A 24,671-nucleotide genomic window follows, 5' to 3' on the forward strand; every position below is an offset into this window, starting at 1 on the left:
GTGGAGCAGGGAGCGCTTGCAGTCGCTGACAGAAGGACCAGACGAGGAAAATATTAACGCACATTTCTCACACTTGTGTCAGTTCACGTAGAAGTTATAATCTTGTGTACATATAAACATTTAACTATGAAATGGTAATGTTATTTTGTTGTTTCTTATATTCTTTTGTTGTGACGAAATCAAATGAACAATGGAATTGTTATCAATGATATCATTCAAGCTGAAGAACAGGATTTAATTCCATCAAGAACAGTGGAAAATTTTTTATCCCAGAAAAACGTGATGACACTGCACATGTTTTTATTGATGTTATTTTTGTTTTCTGAGCCTACTGACTGCTGTTCATTGTGAAAAAAAAAAATATATATATAAGAGCTCAACCGGAAATGACTTCAAAGATCGCATTTCATGTTTCAACAAATCTGAATGATGTGATTTAAGATGCATTTCGTTCTGATGACCACTGACTGCCATTCCGAGCACTGCGGTTAAGTTGACGTTATCAGCTGATCCTGAGCGCTAAATTCAAGAGTGAAAATCCCCCAGGCGTAACTTGACCCGCCTTACTTTCAAGGTCACCTTGATTCTAAAGCAGTCGCTATGAAACTTTCATGTATTTGCAGTCGTCTGTGGCTCTCTATTCTTGTCCGCTTTTAGGAACTTAAATGGATATTGATTAGCAATCAGCAGCATATATAAGGGACTACTCTGGCTTGCCACGGCAGACAGGAGCAAAGTCCTTCGCTCTCTTCTCTCCGTGGTCTCATGTTCCTGTTCTGCTTTCTTCGCTCTTATGGAAACCACAACAGCTAAAAAATGGCGATTCAGATCAACGCAAAATTGTACGACATGGGATGTGATTGTTATTATCATATATTAATATTAGTCATAGGAGAAGAAAATCCTTAAGAGAAATTTGTGTTTCTTGGTCTTTATGTTGTATACATATTTTTACACGAGAACATTTTCCCCTATTAAAAGGGAAACGGGATTATTATTATTATTATTACTATTATTATTATTATTATTATTATTATTATTATTATTATTACTTGAGCAAGGAATAGGAAGGTGAGTGATTGTATCTGTTGTGGTTTGGTATCATTTCACTTTCGCGTTCGTAAAGACCAGTCAAATGTTCTTAATTTAGAGAAAAACTATAGTTTTTTTTTTTTCTTTTCTACCGTGAAAAAATATTTTCGAAAGTGCTTAAGAGACTTATCTATTGCAATATTTTTTTTTATTTGATTTCACTTTTCCATTTTGAAAAAAAAAATCTCGATTTGACTGATGACACCATAAAAAATGTGAATAATATAAGGAAGATTCTCTTTACCTTATCAGTTAATTTTTTGTTGATCGAAATTCTATGAAAGTTATTCACCAAAACAGATTTATAAAGACGGTCGTTGTATTCATTGCGGTAAAAAGCTATTCGCGCTGAGTAGCCTTGTGGTTTGAACAAGACTTTGCTCGATGAATTTTGTGAAAGAAGAAGAAATTCATTTATGAAAATTATGATGTTAGTTCCCTAGAAACTGTTTAGTAGTCGAAAGTAAGGTTTCGAAATTTAGTGTTGTTATGCTCATTCTAATATTGTTCAAATACCCATGTAAGTATGTATGATATAAATATATATATATATATATTATAATATATATATATATCTATATATATATATATATATATATTATATATATATATATAATGTATGTAGGTACATTAGATATATGTATATATACATATATTTACACTATAATACGTATATGCATATAAATTATTCTTTTTACACACACGCATACATATCATATAACATCTACATGCCTCACATGATCCTTTTCACGGCGATTTTCTTAAATTGGTGAATATACCCTTTACTTCAAGACTTTTATATGCTGATTTTTCTCTCTGAATATATTAGGTTCTTTGGCTAGAGAACCTACCCAAATATTTAAGACAAGCAGAAAATGAAGAATACCGTGCTATACTACATATATTATTATATATATATTATTATAATCTTATATATAATATATATATATATATATATAGACATATATTAGATATTATAAATATAAATATAATATATATATTATTATATATAAACATATATATATATATAATATATATAATATATATATATATAAGAATACATATATAATAAGGTATATATTCTATACATATATCACCTATATATTTAAATATATATATATATATACATATATATATATATATATATTACATATATACCTATATACATGTTTGTGTGTTTTTTTGTGTATGTGAGACAGTATGTATTATGTATGTTATATTTTTGGCATTATATTGCAAATTTATTTCATTTGATATGATTATGTGGATATTTTCAGTTAATGGTGGTGATAAACTGTCGCTAAGAAATGAAAAGAACGCCACAAAAAGTGATGCCTTATAAAAAAAACTGAAAAGTGCTGATAGACTTCTGGTAAGGCGACCTCCTCCATCCCAATCTGTCAGAATGGGCTGTTGCGGGAGTGTAATGAGTCCCGGTGACGAGCCGTTGGAATCTCCTGTCACTGTGCATACCCCCGCCAGTAGTGGTACTCCCACAGCTGTTGCAAAGGCCACTGACGAAGTTCCAGATGATTCGAGTCAGCAGAAAGACCTCCGGGAGAAGGACGAAGTCATATCTACCATAAGCAACGGGAAACTCGCGAATGAAACTCAGGGAAATGAGGACAGAGGCCCCGAGGCTCTCTTGAATGATGCCCTGGGTTCGCCCGGAAAGAGAGACAGCAGACCTGCCTCCGGAAGGTCAGACAAGTCTTTCGAGTCCAAAAGGTCTCACGGCTCCGCCAAGAGCAGCAGGTCCTCTGGCTCTGTCAAGAGAGAATCGCCTGTCAGTCAGGTCAGTCTTCCAGGAATGATCCCCGAGGATGATGCCGAGGAGTCGCCCTCTGGTGATCAGGACAAACCCGACGAAGGGAATGCAGAGGAGGCTCAGGCCCAAAAGTCACCATCAGCTAAATCCGCCAAGTCATCGTCGTCGCCACCCCCTCCAAATGGCCCGGCACCAGGAGAGAGCAGCGCGAAATTAAGGACACCGATGTCGTCTGCCGGGAGATCCAGCAAGGAATCGTCTTCGTTTGGGAAATCTATGATTCAGGTGGTTTCCTTCGGCGACAGCATCAATGTGCCCAGGAGTGCTGGTGTCGGGGCAGAGGCCGCCGATGAGACCTCGATGAAAGGTGAGTACCGAATACGATCAGAGATATCTATCTCACTGCTGGTAGCGAAACTCTTGTAACCATCAAGTTCTCCTTTATGTAAGCTTGCAGCACGAAGTTTCTATAAAGGTAATATATTATTAAATAATTATCTCGTTAAATTTCAAGTAAATAATGCTTTTGACCCACAAGGTATTTTCACATCCCAGAAAATTTTTAGTTCAATCGATAGGAAAAGAACTAAATACTCAAACCACGAGATAGCCTTCGTGTGATGCACGACCATACCGTAACTCTGAAATCTGCACGATACAACTTCTCTTTGATTAAGATAGCACAGCACCACTGTGGAATATTGCATGCATCGTTTACTGCATGAGTGTAATTTATTCACTGGTTAAAACTTTACAGCAACATTGCACACACCTTAATCGCTTACAACTATATATTATACTATCGAAAAAGTAAGGAACACAACTTTTTTGTCCAAAGAAAGGCCTATCTTGGGATATAAGCCTGGACAAGCGCTGTTTACTGAACGATATATAAAATGGGCCTTGATAGTATAGTTTCTATTCTTATATAGTTTTGTAATGAATATGACACAAGTGGACGCATGAAAGAAAAAAATTTACTGGGTAGGTTTAGGTATATAACTCTTTTCATAAGTTATATGCAGAAGAGAGAGGTTAAAAAATGCCATTAAAATTTCTATGCTACTACAGTTTATTATTTATTCTTCATATAATTTTCATCAATTGTTCATAAGTGTTACAGTAAAATACCTGTTAACTCTCTCCACATGGATGTGGTCTACAGGCGAGAGCAGAAACGGGCCCAGTGACAAAGACCGACGCAAAGCCCCTTTTGCAACAGGCAGTGGCGGGAGGCAATGACAGAGTAACTCTACGAAAATCATTGCGTTTTCTTTCTCAGTTGTCGTACTATTTTTGTCCGACCTTTATCTCAAATAGAACTGCTACGTAAGTATACTCTTGGGCGGCAGTTGGAATGTCACATTATGTATCCGTCGGGAAATGAAGAATTCATCAGCGAAAAGGGCGGAATGGCGTCTTCTCCCCGGCAAACGTCAGCGTTCCATAGAGATGTAATATTTAGATATATGACCGTCCTGTCTAACGTACACACAGATGACCTTGTCACGTATGGCGCTGTTCCTGGCACAACAATAATCACTGTAGATAGGAAAATAATGACTTGCGGTCTAAGGTAAAACAATCTTCTCTATTTCCTTTGGCACCTTCCTCCTGCAAGGGAGACCAAGGACGATAAAATGTTACGCGTTTATTCCCCGCGACGTATGAACGCGTCCTAAATCGAGCTTGGTCATGCTACGCATGATTGCGTAACGGTGACGTATTCCGCAAGGGCAAGCCAAGATGATTTATTGATGGAAATAGGATATTTCTCAGTAACCGATGGAAATGAGGTATGTGCGTAAGTGTGTGCGTAAGGTGATCACTGGCAACCGATTCTGAAAGGGTACTGAACATGAATTAGATTATTGGGGTCATCAACATAAGGTGGTGACGAAGTTTATCCGGTGTGTGCGCGCGCGTTTGACTACTAATATAAAATAAACCACTGTTTCTAGAAATCTTGCTCAGTTATAATAAATACAATATGTTATCCCACATTTTCAGAGAAGCAGTGTTAATCAAAAGATTTTGAAAGAGGACCAATATGACAATAATAATGTTTCTTGAAAAGAGATAGCAAGGAACGCAGCTTCGCTCATTTAAAATATGGGTTATGAACTTATGATACTTGAGAAAATTTATCTCAGATCGTTCGAGGTTAGGATTTTCGTGCTACAGATAATCCCAGGACGATCCCAATCCATCGGCAAAGTTTATGAATAAAACTAAGAGATGCGATGATCATACAATTATCACTCAGTTTCGAATATTATTATATATAATATTATTCGGAACAAGCCCACAGGTGCCACCGACTTGAATTCAAGCTTCCAAAGAATATGGCGCTTATTGAATCAATTGTGAATATGAAAGAATACTATCAAAGATCACTATATATATATATATATATATATATATATATATATATATATATATTATATATCTTGTTAGATTTATGAAACTATGATTAACTGAACTGTTCTTCCTACAAGTAATCAAGGGAATCGATTTACAAACAAAACGACAACAAAGAAACTGCAATGTAAATAGATTCGCATGCATTCGTGACTGCACTACTGGTGACGGGGTGGGGATGACATTTGGGGAATTCTTATCGAATGGCGATCGAAAAAGTTTAAATATCAAATGGTTGCTGGCATTTGAAGAACCCTTTCACTAACGCCCTGCGTCTACGGCCATTACATAACAGGAAGCTCACTGTCTCTCTCTCTCTAATATATATATATATATATATATATATATATATATATATATATATATATATATATATATATATATATATATATATATATATATGATATAATGAAAGAGAGGGAGAGGGAGAGAGAAAGAGCAAAGTCAATTGCTTAGACAAAGGTGGCACCAGAGGAATCAGCAATAGTCATAGCTGAATTCACATATTAACTGAAGAACCAAAGATGAACCTCCTGTGTAGTAAAAGCCTCCACATCATTAGCTAGCGCTTGCACTCAAACAAAAGGGGGTTTATCAACGCGGCATCTAGCCCTAACAAACACTGCACCTCGCACCTCCATCTTGCATGCACTTTCATAGATAAAGCTACTTCCACTCCACTGCCTGCTTCACTCTATCTATCCAGCACCTTCTAGGTTTTTCTCTCTTCCTGTTTTTCCAAAATTTTCAATTTATATACAGTTTCTATAACCTCAACGTTCTCCGTTCTTTTTATAAAACCTTACCAACTTTGTATTGAAGTAGATGAACTCTTGTGTAGTATATGCAGAGAAAGGACTGGAAGAGGCGGAATGCGGAAATGCGTTGCTGTTGAAAAGGGAACCAAAGCTTTTGTCATGGATTCAGTACGTGGAGAGAATGGAAGACAAAGAATATCTGGAAGGAGTGCATGGTTTGAAAGCATTAGCAGAGGGAGGAGCAGGCAGGACTAGAAAATGGTGGGATATGCAATGCAAGAGGTATTGATTGAAACGGGTCCTCGCATCCCGAAAGTGTGGGAGTATGTATGTGCAAGGCATATGCGAGTGGTTTAGAGAGTAGCAGGTCCGGTGCACTTCTGTGCTGGTATATCAAGTGGCTAGCGTTGCTGAAGATAAATGCTAAAGGGTACATCATTGTTCAGTAGTTAAGGCATGAATGTATGTAAGTGTCCATTGTCTTGCGTTTGCTTGAGAGGTACACCTGTCTAGGAAAATATAATTGCAAAAATTCTGTTTATTTAGATTTCTTACTCTTAATTCTTGCGGGACCTTACAATACAATAAATTGTGACTATTAGAAGAATGTCGAATATTAGGTGAGTATAACATACCTTTCTTTATTAGGAATTGAAGATTTGCACTACACAGCAAAGTTAATTCTAATACAATATTTGCCTCTCCTGATATTAGAGTATCTTGAAGGAAGCTTTAGGTTTATATCATAATATATTTGATTCGCCTTTTTATTTCTTTGTCTCCTTAATTGCAGCACCATTTTTCCAAGGAACTGAAAATCTTTTATATATATATATATATATATTATATATATATATATATATATATATATATATATATATATATATATATATATACATACATATATATAAAACGTTCGCATAATTGACCAGGAACGACAACCCTCGCGATGTTTGCTGAAATTCCGTTGTATTCTTAGTATACGTAAAAATAACCGATGCAAAATACAATATCATCATCAATACCAATTGTAACAGGTCGATGTTAATACAAGACAGCGTAGCGCAACGACTACCTTCCCGGCTACTCGGGCTGCTTAGCAGTTCCTTTAGCCGAGTTATCACAATGACAACGACAGCGCCTCAGTGGCGTGGTTGGTATGGTGTTTGCGTCCCACTTCGGTGGTCGCGGGTTCGGTTCGATTCTCGGCCATTCCGTTAAGGAGTGAGAGATGCGTATTTCTGGTGATAGAAGTTCACTCTCGACGTGGTTCGGAAGTCAAGTAAAGCCCTTGGTCCCGTTGCTGAATAACCACTGGTTCCATGCAACATAAAAACACCACAAAAAAAAAAAAAAAAAAAAAAAAAAAAAGGACAACGACGCACTAACAAGGGGAAAACAATAGTAGTGTCCAGCTGAAGCAAATTTTCTATCTTGTCCACTGATTATTAGTGTTTCAAGTAATTTCTTCATTATTCGATTATTCCTATATCAATGACTGACATCTGTAGTAGTTCTCCTCAAGCTCGAAGTGATTCGCTTAATTTACATCAGTGTCGCACTCAGAAATAATCGAAAACCTAGAAATCTGTATGGTCTGTATGCATGAGTAACATCTTACTATTTCATTAGATGCGTAGTTCCCAAATGACCATTGCGATTGTAGGGAATTAAGTGGTTAGCTAACAGCCGTTCGACAACACCTTTATCAGTCATATAAAAGCTTACTTTTTTTGCGGCAGACAATCTTTAAGGGTTCAAATAGCCACTTTGCTTATTTAGCGAGTCTCACTTTTCCTAGCATGCTTCTTTTTTATAATTCTTTACTATCCATTCCACCATGCTCCCAAACCGTAGCTTCCCTTCCTTTGTATACTTTGGGCGTCCCCAAACAAGTTGATTATTTATTCGCACCAACCATTCACAGTTTCTATTATAGCTGTTCCTTTTTCAAAAAGGCTCTTCTTCTTCTGTGTGGCTTGTCTCTCAAAGATGTACTCTCCATCTTTTTTGCTTCTTACCATTTGCGTAGATATGGCGGTTCTCCACTCACTTTCCTTATTACATTGATGTTTCTCCCTCGGTTTCCTTCTCATCCTACTTACGTTGATGTTTCTCAATCCCGCCAGACAATAATTCTCCAAGTCCCTCCTCACAGACAGGCCCAAAAGTTGAGGTTGTCTTAGCAACATCGGTGCAATGATATTTAGGTCATGCAGGTTCGTCGCATTCAACTTTTATTTATGTCCTATCTCAGTCAAGATTTAAATGATACTGTTCTTTATTATCTCATTTATCATAGGATGGTCACTGATACCAGTAACAAGTTGAGTGGTTGTTGGTCATTTCAATGTTCAACGTAGTTGTTGAACTGTTCTACTGCCGATTGCCAAGGCGTGAGAGCTTTTAGCTTTGCTTCTGAAGCTTACTATGGGTAAATCATAAAGGAGGTCGCACGACTTTCAATGATGCCTCTGGTATTATAAGCAGTATGGTTGGTCCTCCAATTGGAACCTTTGATCATGTTCTAGTCTATAGTAACTTAAGTTGAACAGGCTGTGGCTGATATGTCACACTCCTAAAGGTATAAAACATCATGTAGACATTAATGGCATTTTGAGGGACCAGTCACACTTCACTTGGTCATAGTAGTACAAGCAGACAGAGCAGTATGGTTGGTCCTCCAATTGGAACCTTTGATCATGTTCTAGTCTATAGTAACTTAAGTTGAACAGGCTGTGGCTGATATGTCACACTCCTAAAGGTATAAAACATCATGTAGACATTAATGGCATTTTGAGGGACCAGTCACACTTCACTTGGTCATAGTAGTACAAGCAGACAGAGCCCACTGACCTTGTAAATTATTGTCTTCTCAGTAGAAATGGTAATTGAATTCATTCTCATTTGTTATTAAAACCAAAGTCTGGCTCCGTGATAACTAAGGAGGTGTTCTTAGAAATAGGGGGCTTCTCTTTGTAAAAGGAATGCGGTTTTATTCTAACAAGGAATAATATATCCACTAAAGAGCAGTGGCTCTGAAAGTTTATGCTCCAGCTGAAAATGAATAGTACTACTGTAAGAGAACCTGTCAAGTAAGCCTTGGTAACATTAATCTGCACTTCTTGACGTCAACTACCAAGCGCCTCCTTTACTTACTCCAAATGGCGGTCTGTCACTCAGTGGCCAAAAGAAAGGCAACCCCTTTGCTAGATATATGTTTGGCAGTAACCGGAATAATGAAGAACTCGTGACGTCTTATTTCTGTTTTCCTTATGGACATTTTAGGTTTTCGGCTCCGTGAAATTGGCAATCTGATGTTGGCGCAGTTTTTATTTGACTTGAGGTGAAGACTGCTGATTAGATTATCTCCCAGTTGTCTTCTTTTTTCTGTACGTTAGCTAGAACGGGTTCATTATGTACATACTAGAGAATTGATAGTTTTCCTAAGTTAGCAAATGGTAGCTTATGCCCTGTCGATTACAGGATAGTTTATATACTTTCACCGTCATTAAATATTCCAAGAAAATCGAAAATAATTTACATTATTATCATGAGACCAGTTAATTGTTTTCTTATTCCGAGCGCAATCCTCTCCTCTTTCGACTTGATACTATTTCAAAAATAGTCTGTTTGAAGTAGGATATCATATCCCAATAATATAGATTCACTGCAAGTAAAAATTCAGTAGTATGAGAATTCTCTCATATTTTTCACGCATGAGGCTCAGTCGTTTGTAAATTAGTTAACATGTGTACCGTGAATTCTGTTGACAGTGTCTGATATTGCCTAGATATGAATAATTCCCCTCAAGGTTTAAAGACCTATTTCATGCGACATACCAGCACATGTTGCTCAAGGACAAAACGCTAGACTTGATAATGAGAAAAGCTCGTTCCTGTGAAAAAGTGAAAGTGCAGAGTACAATAATATCCGAGTCACGAACCGAGACAAAGGGAAATGCAACTATCTTTAAGAATCAAGGAAAGAGATATTTCGAATGAAGATATCAAGCATGAATGCAACATCAAACAACGTCGTAAAAGGCTGACGATGTTGAGGTTCAGCAGATAGAAAACAACCGTCAAATGATGACAAACGGGAAAAAAGAGCAATTAAATGAACAAAGGGACACGACAGGGCTACAACGGCGGGGCCTTGCAGTTCTAGAATTCCAAGCATTCCAAAAGCTTGACCTGCGTCATCGGAATTACCCTTGAGGATGAAAGAGAGAAAGAGAAAGAAAGAGAGAGAGGGGGAGAGAGAATTTTTATGGCAGTTGTATCCTGGAATAGGCATTTTCCGATGCATGAAATTTCTCAAGGGTTGTGACTCACGCAGATAATAATCGATTGGAAAAGGAGACAGACGCACTGAGCAACACAAAAGACCCTTATTGGACCAAAGACCTTGAATTATTCAGTAAACGTAACACGAATGGTACTACAACAAACAGACAAAGAACTAATTAAACTTATCAAATTCATAGCAACAACTGCCCACTCTACCTTCCAATTAACCCCCCCCCCCTCTCTCTCTCTCTCTCTCTCTCGTCACTCTCTCTCGTCTCCTCTCGTCTCCCTCGTCGTGCTCTCTCATCTCTCTGCTCTCTCTATCTTTCTATTTCTAAACATAAATATTGGTGTATGGATTCCATGATTACTTATCTATGACCAAATAAATATACACCTCTGTACTTTGCAGTATATTTTTTTCAATATTCTAACTGAAAAAGAAAGAAAAAGATTGGCAAATCAGGCTCCTTACTCTAACAGCTGAAGGAAATGTGGCGAAATTTCTATGAGAATAACGTAGCCGAGGCCGAATCATATGCAGCAACTGTAACGATTCTAAGAGAGCAGTCGAAAAGCAGGAAATCCCCCCAACGATGGGTTCGAAAGTCGACGAAAGACTTGAAACTCGTCATGCGACCATAGTCGAGAATCTTTCTGCTATTAGATCTCTTCTGAGGGAGAATGAATCTTTTCTGAAAATATTCTATTAATAATAAAACAAGATTTTACAGCAGACGTCTCGTATGACCACGCAATTTACCAAGGGGAGCAAGGTGTATCATTCGCTCGTCACGATATTCAGTATTAAGCAAAGTAACTTTCTTGGAAGAGAAAAACATTGAAACTATTTACCTATGAATTAAAAATAAATGACGGGTGTTTCTTCATAACCAAAGAGACAAACAATAACACTGATTGATATTCAGATGACGAAAAATGCACATTAATTGGGATTCAGATATTTCTCATTCGATGGATTGATAACAGGTTAATTGTAGGGGAGGGCCGGCTTGAGGATGCTGCTGTCGAGGGACTGTATGGGGGAGACGTAACACGGTTTAGGAGAGCGAAAGGTCATGGATATCGAGAATTCATTTTTAAACAGATATCTTGAAGGGTTGGGGAATATTATAGATTATGCATGTTCACGGATGAGGGCGCGCACAAAAATTATATATATATATATATATATATATATATATATATATATATATATATATATATATATATATATATATATATATGTGTGTGTGTGTGTGTGTGTGTGTGTGTGTGCACGCGCGTGTGTGTGCGTGTGCGTATGCGTGTGTGTATTGTACGAATAGTCGTTCATCTGTGGGGCTGTGACGTGCAAATTACATACCAAAAATAATCGATAGGTAACCCAGAAGGAATCTTTGAAACGAATACCAGAATATTTAGTCATGGGCGACCTGTCTTTCACTCTTATGTAAAAATGTCGACGTATCTATTCTTGAGTATTATGCTATGAATGTTGAGCAGGAATAGATGTCTCAGAGAGAGGAATGTCGACAGAATAAAATTGATGTAAGCCCGTTAGAGGATAACTAGATAAATAAAGGAAATAAATGAAATAAGAAATTCGTAATAAGTGTTTTTAAGCAGTAATGGTATCATATTCGTCAAGAGGCGTTTTCAGATTCCTTTTATAAGGAGAAATAAATCATATTCTAAATTGCACATTACAAAAATTAACTGCCTCTTAAAAAAATCGAGTCTTTCAAACTAATATGAATCGGAACCAGAATTATGACGATAGTGCTTTACGTGAATTCGTCCATTTTCAAAGTCCCCAAGTTCTTTTGTTGAAGTTTTCTGGGGTACACTTGGAATATATCCCAGGAACGCGCTTATTATTATTATTATTATTATTATTATTATTATTATTATTATTATTATTATTAATTATTATTATTATTAGAAGATGAACCCTATTCCTATGGAACAAACCCAAAGGGGCCATTGACTGGAAATTACAAAGAAAATAATTTCTCTGTCAAGGATTTTGGAAAAAAAGTCTATTTTACCTCTTTTTGAGGCCAGCTTAAAAAAAAAACTTTTAATATCTTACTGTTTTTCCGCAGCTCCACATTCAAAATTTACATGCTTACGTAGAAAAGGACAGCGAGCATTTTATGATTTTTTCTGTTTCATTTCATGTTAATTCAGCGCAGTTCTCATCAACTGACGCTTTACGCAAAAATGGCTCATTTTTACTGCATCTCATTTTGTATATTCGGCTTCTGATACTTTTTTTGACGAGATAAACAATCTAAAAAGAGAGATAGAGAAAAAACTTACAAACTACAACAGAAAAATCAGGGTAACGTTGTGAAAAGGCAAGCTAACTTTAATATGAAACGCCGTGAATCTTTTGAAGAAGAGAAAAACGACACGAATCATGAAAGCAGGGAAGCAACAAGAGACGCCTTTAAAGGTCAAACTGAATAATGCCATATAAACGCGAATACAAACTTTTCCGCAAACCGGAATCTCTCTCGGCAAACGAAGCATTCAGTAGCATCTGTTAGTTTTGTTTTAGGTGGAGGACTGCAGCAGTTACACTATTATACTTTTTAAGAACAACCGAATATGTTGTGGCGTTCAATTCCGGTTAGATCTGCCCGGAAAGCTTTCGGGAAACTGTCCGGTTCCCCCTTTCCAATCGAACAATTTCCCGAAAGCTTTCTGTGCAGATTTATCCTTAAATATAAATTGAATTGAATATAGAATTTAGGCCAAAGGCCCAGCACTGGGGCCTATGAGGTCATTCAGTGCCGAAACGGAAACTGACAGTACAAGGTTTGAAAGGCAGAACAGGACGAAAACCCTCTATGAATCAGTTGTTAGGAGAGGGTGGAAAGTAAGGTGGAAGAAAGAGAATATGGAGGGCGGTACAGTAACATGAACGAAAGTGGTTGCAGCTATAACGGCCGAAGGCTCACTGCTATGAACCTCAAGTAATACATAATGTGGACCGCATGAGGTGCACCGACAGCACTAGCCCCCCTGACGTGGTTTAAATATATGTACATATATATATAACTGGATTTGTTTCTTCATTTCAGGACTCATGCTACTATTAGTATCTTTCAATCATCAGTATCTTTATTAAAACATTCTATTTTCACGATATTGTGAGAATCGGCTTTGTTATTACTGTTTCTTAATGTGGTCTTCGCTGGGAAGAGCTATATTAATTAATGGACAGTTTGCATCATATTCAAACGTCAAGAGAATCCAGTCAGTGCTTCCTGTATGTTTGAACTCGACTCACAACAGCTCCTGTTGATGACTTATTTGAATTTAGGATTTTTTTTGTCGTTTAATGGATGTAGAAAATCCTTGGCCGTGATACATGAAATCCAGTTGAGTCTTTCGACCGCTGAAAATGATCTATCGTACTGGTTGTATTTACCTGCTATCGAACACTTCACTCAAGTGAACTGTATAGGTGCGTAGGGTTTCATGTATGCGCCTGCGCAATAACTAATCCGAAAGATGTGACTACTGAAAACCGAAATCTTTACATTCTTAGGTAATATTTCAGCATAGAGCTTGAAACAACATTTCTCATTTCGCTTCTGGATGAAACTTCTCATTTGTATTCATGTTTGCAAAGCATCGCATATCTTACCTGCAATTCATCGTAACCGGTATACTTCCAGTTTGAATTTGCGTACGTCAATAATAAGGCATGTACAACTACACTAGATGGAAGTCGATTAATCAGTAAACGAATCAATTACAGACACGTTGGAAGGAGATAACTTCCTAAAGAGTTGCGTGACCGGACATGCGATCAAGGTACGTACGTATCTATACACCTTGTGCGCGATGTTCGGATTTGCGTTCATCCCTCGCTGATCAATCGAGACTTCGACTGAATGGGTCGTACCAGTTCGTCCGTCCTTGAGATGCTTTTCTCATAAGCGCACGCACGCTCAGACACGGTAAAAAATATTACATCTTTCAAAGGCGCTGGAGGAGCTGAAAACATTGTCCCAACCAAAGGGAAGAAGTGGGTACGTTTATTTCTAACAAAAAGAAAAAAGTATTAGAATTCTGACTTCAATACATAGAACGACATTTCCAAAAAGAGTGGAACACTCTTCTGGGCATTTATGCCATTCCATTGACAAATCGACGTTTTACTATTGGTCGTTATTGACATCTATTGCATGACAGGAAAAAAAAGTTATAAATTTCATAAGGCATTAGTAATACCATACGATTATACACTTTATCTTTGGTAAAGATAAACGTAGACCGTCATATCCTATTACAGTATCAGGCAGAAATCTGGTGAGTTACCTGAACTTGACATCAGATATAGAGCTGAAAGTAGCAGAGTCAAATGCTAAAAATTATATCAGAAGAAGGCTAAGGAAAATGAAGAGCATCGGCAGATCCAAAGGAACTCAATCTAGACAGGATAACAGGAGTGTTAAAAAGGAAGGCAGTCTTCGACAGCATTTTCGCCTACATAGAGAGAGAGAGAGAGAGAGAGAGAGAGAGAGAGAGAGAGAGAGAGAGAGAGAGAGAGAGAGAGAGAGACTAAAAACGACGGGAAGAAAGGCTCAAGGGAAGACATTTTAGGTGCCAAGGACTTGGTTAGAACAAGATCATGATGATAGTGCTTGTAGGTCTTACCAACCTTAGCTTCAAACCAACTGCAAGTTCAATTATTCTCGAATTTAAGTTGCATGTGCAAAGTATATATATATATATATATATATATATATATATATATATATATATATATGTGTGTGTGTGTGTGAATGTGTGTGTGTGTGTGTGTGTGTGTATACATATTATACATAATAGGTATGTTTATAATATATAATATATGTATACAAATATTGACAGCAACATGTGGTCGTAACAGGGGTTGTTGGAAGTATACTCCTCTTTATTTAGAATGCATATGAATAAAACATAACATCGGCCTTGAAAACTCGGTCGTTTCTGAGTGGTCAGGTGAAGGTCGCCGACTACTATACGGGGCAGAATCTAATTTTGAACCGGAATCTTTCTCGGGTTAAGGAGCTTTCGTAACTTATTCAAGGAATTTGATATGTGGACAAAATGTCATCTCTCAGTCTCTCTCTCTCTCTCACATGCACCCTTCTAGATGAACAAATTATTTCTGGGCGTTCATTTTTAATAGCCAGGTAGTAACGCATGTACTATAGACTTTAATAGTTCTTACTTATTAATTATCTATTAGATATAATGCCAATTCACATTGATTATATCACAGTCCACCTTTCTACGGCATGTAAAAAATACTGCTAGTTTTAGTGTTTTCTTATCACACACACACACACACACACACACACACACACACACACACACACACATATATATATATATATATATATATATATATATATATATATATATATATATACAAACATTACAGATTATAAGAGCTTGCATGTAACTTCGAAGGCAGTATTGAGAAGTACGCAACTGAACTCACAATAATTTTTATAAACTAATCTTTACTAAGTTCATATTTATTTATTTATTTATTTTTTGTAATAAACAACGTTCAAACATCTTACTCATGCGGAAAAGTGAACTTGATACGAATACCCTTCTATTCACTTCCTGGCATAACGTTTAAACCCTTTCTTAGTTTATCTTTATCTTGGCAGAATTAATCAGTAATATGGAATGGATTATAGTTTAGGCCAAAGGCCATTCAGCGCTGGAAAGGAAACTGAGAGGAAGTATGTGGAAGACAGATAATATGAAAGGAGGTACAGTAAAAGGAATAAAAAGGGTTGCAGTTCGGGACCGAAGGGACGCTGCAAAGAACCTTTAGTAATGCCTACAGTGAGCGCGTGAAGTGCACTGACTGCAGTACCCTCCTACGGTGGAAATAACCAGCAAGTAGTTCCTTTAATTAGGCAAAATAGGTATCCCGTATGAGAAGTCTGCTTCCAGTGTCCTGGATCGAGTCACTATTTAGCGACTGATAACATTTCCGTGTCAATACAATGCCCATTGTTGATTAATCAATGAATCAATTAATTCAGTTTTGGATCATTTTCTTTGTTTATCTTTAAGGACTGTAATTCCTTACTCCATTTTCTGCCGAGTGTTTTGTTGACGAAGGTGTGGTCCTAAACTTCGCTGTAACGCATTTTACTTTTAGAACTGACTAAGTGATTTTTTTTGCTTCATTCTTCTTTGTTGACGGAAAGTGATTCATCAATCACTTTCATCAATCAAGTGATTTTCCAGGAGTGAATGTTGGATTAAGCGCCAATACGATTAAGAGATGTTAGTATTAACTACATTAAGGAACGGTAAAAAGACGGTTGCAGTAAGGAAAACTTTCCCCTGCAATGAATTTATAATTTCTTAAATGGATTTTTCCAGTCCGACTAAAATAAAGTTTGAGGAAATAGCTCATTTACGGAGAACTAACACACCCGCGCGCGTGCACACACACACACACAGAGTTTAACGAGGCGAAGACTTAGTAAAGGCGTAGTTATGGAAACCGAACAAAGTAAACATGGATCTATAAGGGCTTTGGATAAAAGACATGCGAACTCCGGGTTAGATATGGCTGACGATCCTACGTCACTTCCAAAGGATATAGACTTTATGGACCTTAATGAAAAATTGATGCTGCCTCTTAGGTCTTGCTGCGAAAAATCTATAAAGAGTGATGGTAAAAGCACACAAGGACAATGACTTCGGTCTCGGCGTGATTCGCAGAGTGGAATAACAGCCACAATGCTCGACACAGACCAATGACACATTCCCTTATTCTTTGGCCTTATTTCAATGTCATATTAGGAGACGTCGCCTTTCCTTGGAAATTCCCGTCCAAGATCAAGCGATGACAACTTTCAACTGGTACCTCATGAATAGAGCAGCAAAAAAAATCGTCACTTCTCTGAAGATACTTTGGAACCATGGAATCTCTCTTAATGGCAATCTGAAGATGCCAGAAAACTGTTCCCTTCCTAAATATATCATTGACTTTTTTGTTGTAAGGACGATGATTACTATCTGTATTATTATTATTATTATTATTATTATTATTATTATTATTATTATTATTATTTTGAAATTAAATAAAACATTAAGAATGAGGTTTGAGATTTAGACATACATTTCTTAAACCAAACATGCTGGGTATGTCACTCCCATAAGTTTTTGACAGGCAGTTATTTTTATAAAATGCTTTTAAATGAAACTAATATAGAATTTTGCCAGATGTCTCTTCAGCTGAAGATTCAACAGGAAACATCACGGAATGGTAATGGACCTTCATAGACTCTAATGATGTAGGTAAAAGTTTCTAAGCAGACAAAATCAGGCCTTTAAACCAACTCAATTCTTAAAGTTTGAGGGTACATTTTGAGTGCAAGGCTAATGGGGTATTCGATCAAGACTGCATGACACGTGGTTCGTGACCAAATTGTTACTTAGCAAACGTCAGCCAAAACTACAGAGTTGCTTTTCTCTCCGATGAATAATATCTCTATTGATGAAGTAAATGGCTGTGACAGACTGACAGAATTCAGAATGTCTTCCAGTGTATGCCTTTGGTTGGAGTTGTTTTTCTTTCTTCCCTGTTCGCTCTCTCTCTCATTTGTTTGTTTGTTTTTCCAATAATGTCGTTTTCATGACCCGCGGAAAATATCGTCTCCATCACAGAGCAAGGTCACCGGGAATGCTGCCGGGAATGAGAAAAAAAAGGAAAGGAAAAGATATTATACGAAAATAGCTGCTAATTTGTCAGAACACGGGATCTGGTCTTCCATTCCGTGACAACTTGGTCAGAAGTTTGCTGTTAGTCAGACTCGAAGAAGTCTAAATTGAATGCGTGTTAGAATCCGTAGTGACTGACGTGGTGTGGTAGAACGAAGGAATTTCCATAAAATCAATCCGTGAACTGATTCTCAACGTTGCGGATGAGGATGTGGCTGAGACGACATTTATAACAATAAACTGGCTCTAAAATGGAAAACCGAATACGTAGTCCATCCGTGTAGACAATTCGATTCTAATGTTTGACCGAGCATAACTTAATGTTTGTTTATACTCGACGTATGGACTTCACACACACACACACACACACACACACACACACACACACACACACACACACACACACACCATTAAACTTAATTTATATTAAAAATTAAGTAAGTTAACATTGAAAAATTGTGATTTAAACCCCCCCCCCTCTCTCTCTCTCTCTCGGATGCACAGTTCAATATATTAGTTTATACTATTACAAACATCTTTCTGGTCTCCCGGCATTATTGGTACTAGGAAAGGACTAGAAAATGGAACTTAAATGTATAGTTAAAAAAAGAAGACACCTGCACACAAACCCACGCATGTATATATATATGTATATATATATATATATATATATATATATATATATATATATATATATCTGTGTGTGTTTGTTTGTTTGTTTGTATAGTGTTTTTACGTTGCATGGAACCAATGGTTATTCAGCAACGGCGGGACCAACGGATTTACGTGACCCCCGAACCACGTACGTCGAGAGTGAACTTTTATCACCAGATATACACATCTCTTACTTCTCAATGGAATGCTCGAGAATCGAACTTACGGCCACCGAGGTGGTACGCTAACACCATAACAAACACGCCACTGAGGCGCTCGTGTGTGTGTTTGTGTGTGTGTGTGTGTGTGAGAGAGAGAGAGAGAGAGAGAGAGAGAGAGAGAGGGTGTTGAGGGTGGGCGGGTGTATACGATAAAAGAAGACAAAAAAAAAAAAAAAAAAAAACGAATATATTCATTTTGCTGCGATTTCTTTCATTTATTACTGCTTGAACAAAGTTCAATTAAAACCTACATTTAGAACTCACTCATTTTCTACGAATGTAACGCGACTTGTAACTTCCGCTTATGTTTATCTGGGGTAGCTGGGAGCACTGGACATGTCCTCCGTCAGTTGGTTAGTTTAACTGGTTGGGAAATCTGCAATAATATTTGTGGCTGCTGGGTTAACTCAGCTGTAGCTTTCCGTTTTCGTGCACTGAGCTGTGACCACGCAATCGATGTCCTCAGTCCTTTTACTGTGCTTTAGCATTAGAAAGTGTTAGGTCAGAATTGTCTTGTTTGAATTATCACAATCACACTTCTATCATTCTTCTATTTATTTCAATGTATTATTAGATAATTTATTATAACCTCAGTTCCTTTTTTTAACTGTATAAATTAAGTTTATTATTATTACTAGGTGACCAATCCTGCACTGCCCAGGAAAACTCTGAATGACAACCAATAGGCTTTGTCTCTCTCTCTCCTCCCTAACCCCCTTCTTTTCCCTATCTCACTTTTCTCTCTCTCTCTCTCTCTCTCTCTCTCTCCTTTTCTTGTTAAGATAGTTGCTTCAGTTACATTGCCCAGCATTTTTGACATTTTTTATTTGAGAACTTCTCACCACTATTCCTCCTGAGGCTGAACTTGGACTTGAAGGGCACCAAGAGTGTCTGTTCATCCCAGTGATATAAAAACTATGGATTAGACACTAATATACATAATTGTTGACATTTAATTTTTTACCCTTTCTTACCCCACTTCCTATTGGGCCTGAACTTGGACTTAAAGGGAATTAGAAATGTCACTATTCATATCAGCAACCTCAATAGCTATGGATTAGACAGTAATATCTGTAGTTATCGGTCATTTTTAGATGTCACCACCTTCCTACCCCCTTCTCACCCCACTTTCTATCAAGGCTAAACTTGGTCTTGAAGGACATCGGAAGTGTCACTATTCATCTCAATGACCTTGAAAACTACAGATGAGACACTAATATTTGTCGTTTTCAGTTATTTTTACGTCATCCCCTTCAAAGTTAGAGGGCATAAGGTGTGTCACTATTTATCTCAGTGATCTCAAAAGCTATGTATTAGACAGCAATATCTGTAGTTGTTATTTTTATATGCCACCCCTTGTCACCCCACCTTCCTATCGGGGCTGAACTTGAACTTAAATGGCATCAGAAGTGTCACTATTCATCTCAGTGGACTCAAAACTATGGATTAGACCCTAATATCAGTCATTTTAGGTTATTTTTACATGTAACCCCATTTCCACACCTTTCCATCCCCCCCTCCCTATTAGGGTTGAACTTGGACTTGAATGGCATCAGGAGTGTTACTATTTATCTCAGTGACCTCGAAAACTGTGGATTAAACACTAATAATAATATCTGTCATTTTCGGTTATTTTTACATTTCCCCCCCCTTCCCAAACTTTTTTACCTCCCCCCATCCCTATTTGGGCTGAACTTGGACTTCAAGGACATCAGAAGTGTCACTATCCATCTCAGCAACCTTGAAAACTATGAATTAGACACTAATGTCCGTCATTCTCGGTTATTTTTATGTCATCCCTTCCCATTCCTTTTCACCTGGCCCCCGTCCCTATTGAGGTTGAACTTGGACTTGTAGGGCCTCGGGAGTGTCATCATTAATCTCAGCGACCTAAAAATTATGGATTAGATACTACTATCTGTTGTTGTCAGTTATTTTTAATTTCACCCCTTTCCCACACCACTCCCCAATGCTAAGTTATATGTTTACCAAATTTGGTTGAAATTGCTCAATGGATGTAAAAGTGTATGTGGCACAAACACACATACATACATACATATACATACATCCATTCTTATATATATAGATTATTATTATGTACTATGCCATGCATCCTTTCAATCAACTGACATTGAGAAATATTGCAGAATGTGGGTGCATTTTATAGGAGAGTCTAACATATTCCTTTCTGAACTCTTTCCCAGATTCAGAGGTCCAGGAGACAGCTTCCACGTCAGAGCAGAACCTGGAGTCCTCAGAGAAAGAAGGCCCTGTTCCACCTGTGGAACCAGAAAAAGTGACAGCTGCTGAGTCAGGTCCCAGTATCAATTAGTGACTTACTAAGTGAAATTGATTTGGCCAGTGAAGGTGCCTCTAATCAAAATTCCCGGCCTTCAACAATGACAGGTAAGGAACTGAATAACACTTCTAATCCAGCCGAAACAGGATCCATGGCTCAAGAGACTACAGTTGAAATTTCCAGTAACAAAGACGATATTTTAAGTGGGCAAGGTGAAACTGATGTTTTAGGTAACAATGAATCATGGAATGTTCCAGATGGTAAAGCTGATGCTAAGAGTTCAAAAAGCGAGGTGTCGAGTATTATGGACGGTATTCAGGATGGCAGAGCAACTCCAAAGGAAGAAACTGTGGGTGAAGGAAATATTATAAACGGCGACAATAACAGTATCAAAGAAGACTCGGTGAGTGCCATAGGTGAAACTACAAGTAGCAAAGGAGAAACTGTAAGCATTAAGACTGACTTTACAAGCGTTAAAGGAGAACTGGCAAGTATCAAAGAGGATACTACAAGTAACAAGGTTGACATTACGAGTATCATGAGTGATACTAAAAGTGTTAAGGGTGATAATTCAAATCCCAAGGGAGATTCATCAAGTATGAAGACGGATATATCCAGCATCAAAGGGGAGAATACAAGTATGAGTGTTCAGGAGGTTACCTCAAGTATCATGCATTATACTAGCACACAGGAAGAAATTACAAATGATGCAGGTGATGCTGGTAGTACTAAGGGAGAAACTATGAGTTTCAATGATGCAATGAGTACCAAGGGAGAAGCTTCAAGAGACTACACGAGTATGAAAAGTGATACTGCGAGCTCCAAAGGAGAAACTACAAGCATCAAGGGAGAAAAAAACTACAAGCATCAAGGGAGAAACTACAAGCATAGAGGATGATGTGGGAGACACATCAAGCATCCAAGTGGAAGCTCCAAGTCTCGAGGGTGATCACATTAGTAGCATGGGAGACAATGCTAGTATCACGACTGGTGCCACTAGTATAAAAGGGGAAACTACAAGTATCAAGGATGATGGGTTTAGTATTAAAAGAGAAACTTCAAGTATCAAAGATGATATCATCAGCAACAAGGGAGAGCTTGCAAGTATCAAAGGTGATAACGTAAGCATCAAAGGAGATACTACAAGTATCGCAGCAGACACTACAAGTATCAGGGGTGATGCTACAAGTATAGCAGGTGATGTCACAAGTCTTAGGGGTGATACTATTAGTAACATTGGAGGAACTGATAGTGTGAAAGGTGATGCTGCTAGTGTACTGGGAGACATTTCAAGTATCAAAGATGATATTAAAAGTGCCACGGGAGGGATTGCAAGCATCAGCGGGGATATAACAAGTATCAGGGATGACGACACAAGTATCATGGCCGAAACACCAAGTATGAAGGGTGAGACTACAAGCATCAAGGCAGAAACAAAAACAGTATCAAGAGTGATGTTACTAGCATGAAGGGAGATATTACAAGCATCAAGGGGGAGACTGCAAGTAATAAGGATGACACAATTAGCGTTAACAAAGAAAATGCAAATATCAAAGATGATACTGCGAGTATTGATGGAGAAAGTACCAGCATCAAGGGAGAAACTGCTGGTGTCAATAATGATACTGGAAGTATAAAAGGCGTAACTACAAGTATCGAGGGGGATACTGTAAGCATCAGAGGAGAGACCACCAGTATTAAGGAGGGTGACAGCACCAGTACCAAGGAAGAAACTGCAGGTGCCAGAGACGACAATACAAGTAACACGGGTGAAATAACAAGCATTAAAGGAGAAACTACAAGCCTCAAAAGTGATACTACACACATCAACGAAGAAACAACCAGCATGAAGGGAGAAGCACTGAGTATCAAAGCAGAAATTGTGAGCATCAAGACAGAAACCACAAGTATCCAGGGTGATGCTACCAATACCGTGGATGAAGCTATGAGTATCAAGGCCGATACCACAAGTATGAAAGGAGAAAGTACCAGTGTGAAGGATGACTCTATGTCTCTAAAAGGTGATACCACCAGCATAAAAGGAGAGGCTACAAGTATTAAAGGCGATACTAGTAGCATTACGGGAGAAACTGCAAACGTGACGAACGACAATTTAAGTTATAAAGGTGATACTACAAGTATAAAAGTAGAAACTACAAGTATCAAGGGTGATACTGGAAGTATCAAGGAAGATACTTCTAGTGTCCAAGGGGATAAGACAAGCATCAAAGACGATAACACAAGTGTCAAGGGAGAAACTTCCAGTATCAAAGACGACGCTTCAAGTGCCACGGCAGACCCAACAAATGTAATGGACGATAACCTAAGCACCAAGGATGACAATTCAAGTTTAAAGGGAGATGGTTCAAGCATCAAGGCGGATTCTACGAGTATCAGAAGTGAGGCCAATGAGAGTATGAAAATTAATGGCAATGCACCAGTCGTAAAAGACGATACGCTGAGCATTGGTGATCTCTAATTTGTGTGAAAGGTGGCAATACGGGCCTTAAAATTTGTAATCACAAATATCAAATAGTTATGTTTTCGGGTATTAAAGATATCAAGTTCTTGAAATAAAAAGAAGAATGAACAACTTATCAACATGCATCTTGAAGTGTTAAATAAAACTAGAGTTTAATGATCCATATTAGAGTGTGGAAGATACTGTACCAAGCATTGCTTTCTGAAACTCGCGTACGGCAGTTAGTTTTGTACTGAGAGCAGTGTTCTCAAAGTGACGAATATTAAAGTCTACTTACAGCATGTTGGATGATGGTCATGTTACGCAGGATTCCAAGGCTTCAGGTTTGAAAAGTAGTAGTTGTAAAGTAGCCGGTATCATCAGCTATAGCATGAGTACACTGCAATTTGAATTTCTTTATAACTGACACGCACGGCAGAAAAGTGCCACCCCAGGGAACATAAATAATGAAAAGTTTGCTACTGAAATAATTCCCGAGAGGAACTTTTAATATAACTTAGCTTGTCATTATTTTCGAAGGAAGTGAGCTTCTTTATAAGAAATAAGAATAAATGAAAATGCTAAATGCCCCAGTCCTAGTTCCGAAGTCTTGAGTTCTACACTAACAGAATGTGAGGCGAATAAAAATGAATGTATTTGTAGTGGAGATTATATCAGTATATTAATATAAGAAATGAGTATATATATATACAAATATGTATATACAATTTATATATTATATATATATATATATATATACTTTCATTATATATATATATATATATATATATATATATCTATATATATATATATATATATATATATATGTGTGTGTGTGTGTGTGTGTGTGTGTGTGTGTGTGTGTGTGTGTTTAAGTGACCAAACATATCACTGTGGAGTATCAAAGTGTTCAAGTTTTCTGAAGGTAAGTTGAATGATTC

The 24,671-nt window shown here is 37.5% G+C and overlaps 2 protein-coding genes across 2 annotated transcripts; both read left to right on the forward strand.

The window, feature by feature from the left end:
- On the forward strand, positions 1-24,417 carry LOC135216307 (uncharacterized). The gene is made up of 3 exons (XM_064251479.1): positions 1-134; positions 2,370-3,227; positions 21,175-24,417. The coding sequence occupies exon 3, from the start codon at positions 22,735-22,737 to the stop codon at positions 23,746-23,748; it is 1,014 nt and encodes a 337-aa protein (XP_064107549.1). The 5' UTR covers positions 1-134; positions 2,370-3,227; positions 21,175-22,734; the 3' UTR covers positions 23,749-24,417.
- LOC135216568 (serrate RNA effector molecule homolog) lies at positions 2,498-21,302 on the forward strand. The gene is made up of 2 exons (XM_064251943.1): positions 2,498-3,227; positions 21,175-21,302. The coding sequence occupies exons 1-2, from the start codon at positions 2,498-2,500 to the stop codon at positions 21,300-21,302; spliced, it is 858 nt and encodes a 285-aa protein (XP_064108013.1).
- Positions 24,418-24,671: the final 254 nt, after the last annotated feature.

Source organism: Macrobrachium nipponense, chromosome 6 (assembly GCF_015104395.2).
Source record: "Macrobrachium nipponense isolate FS-2020 chromosome 6, ASM1510439v2, whole genome shotgun sequence".
Taxonomy (NCBI): domain Eukaryota; kingdom Metazoa; phylum Arthropoda; class Malacostraca; order Decapoda; family Palaemonidae; genus Macrobrachium; species Macrobrachium nipponense.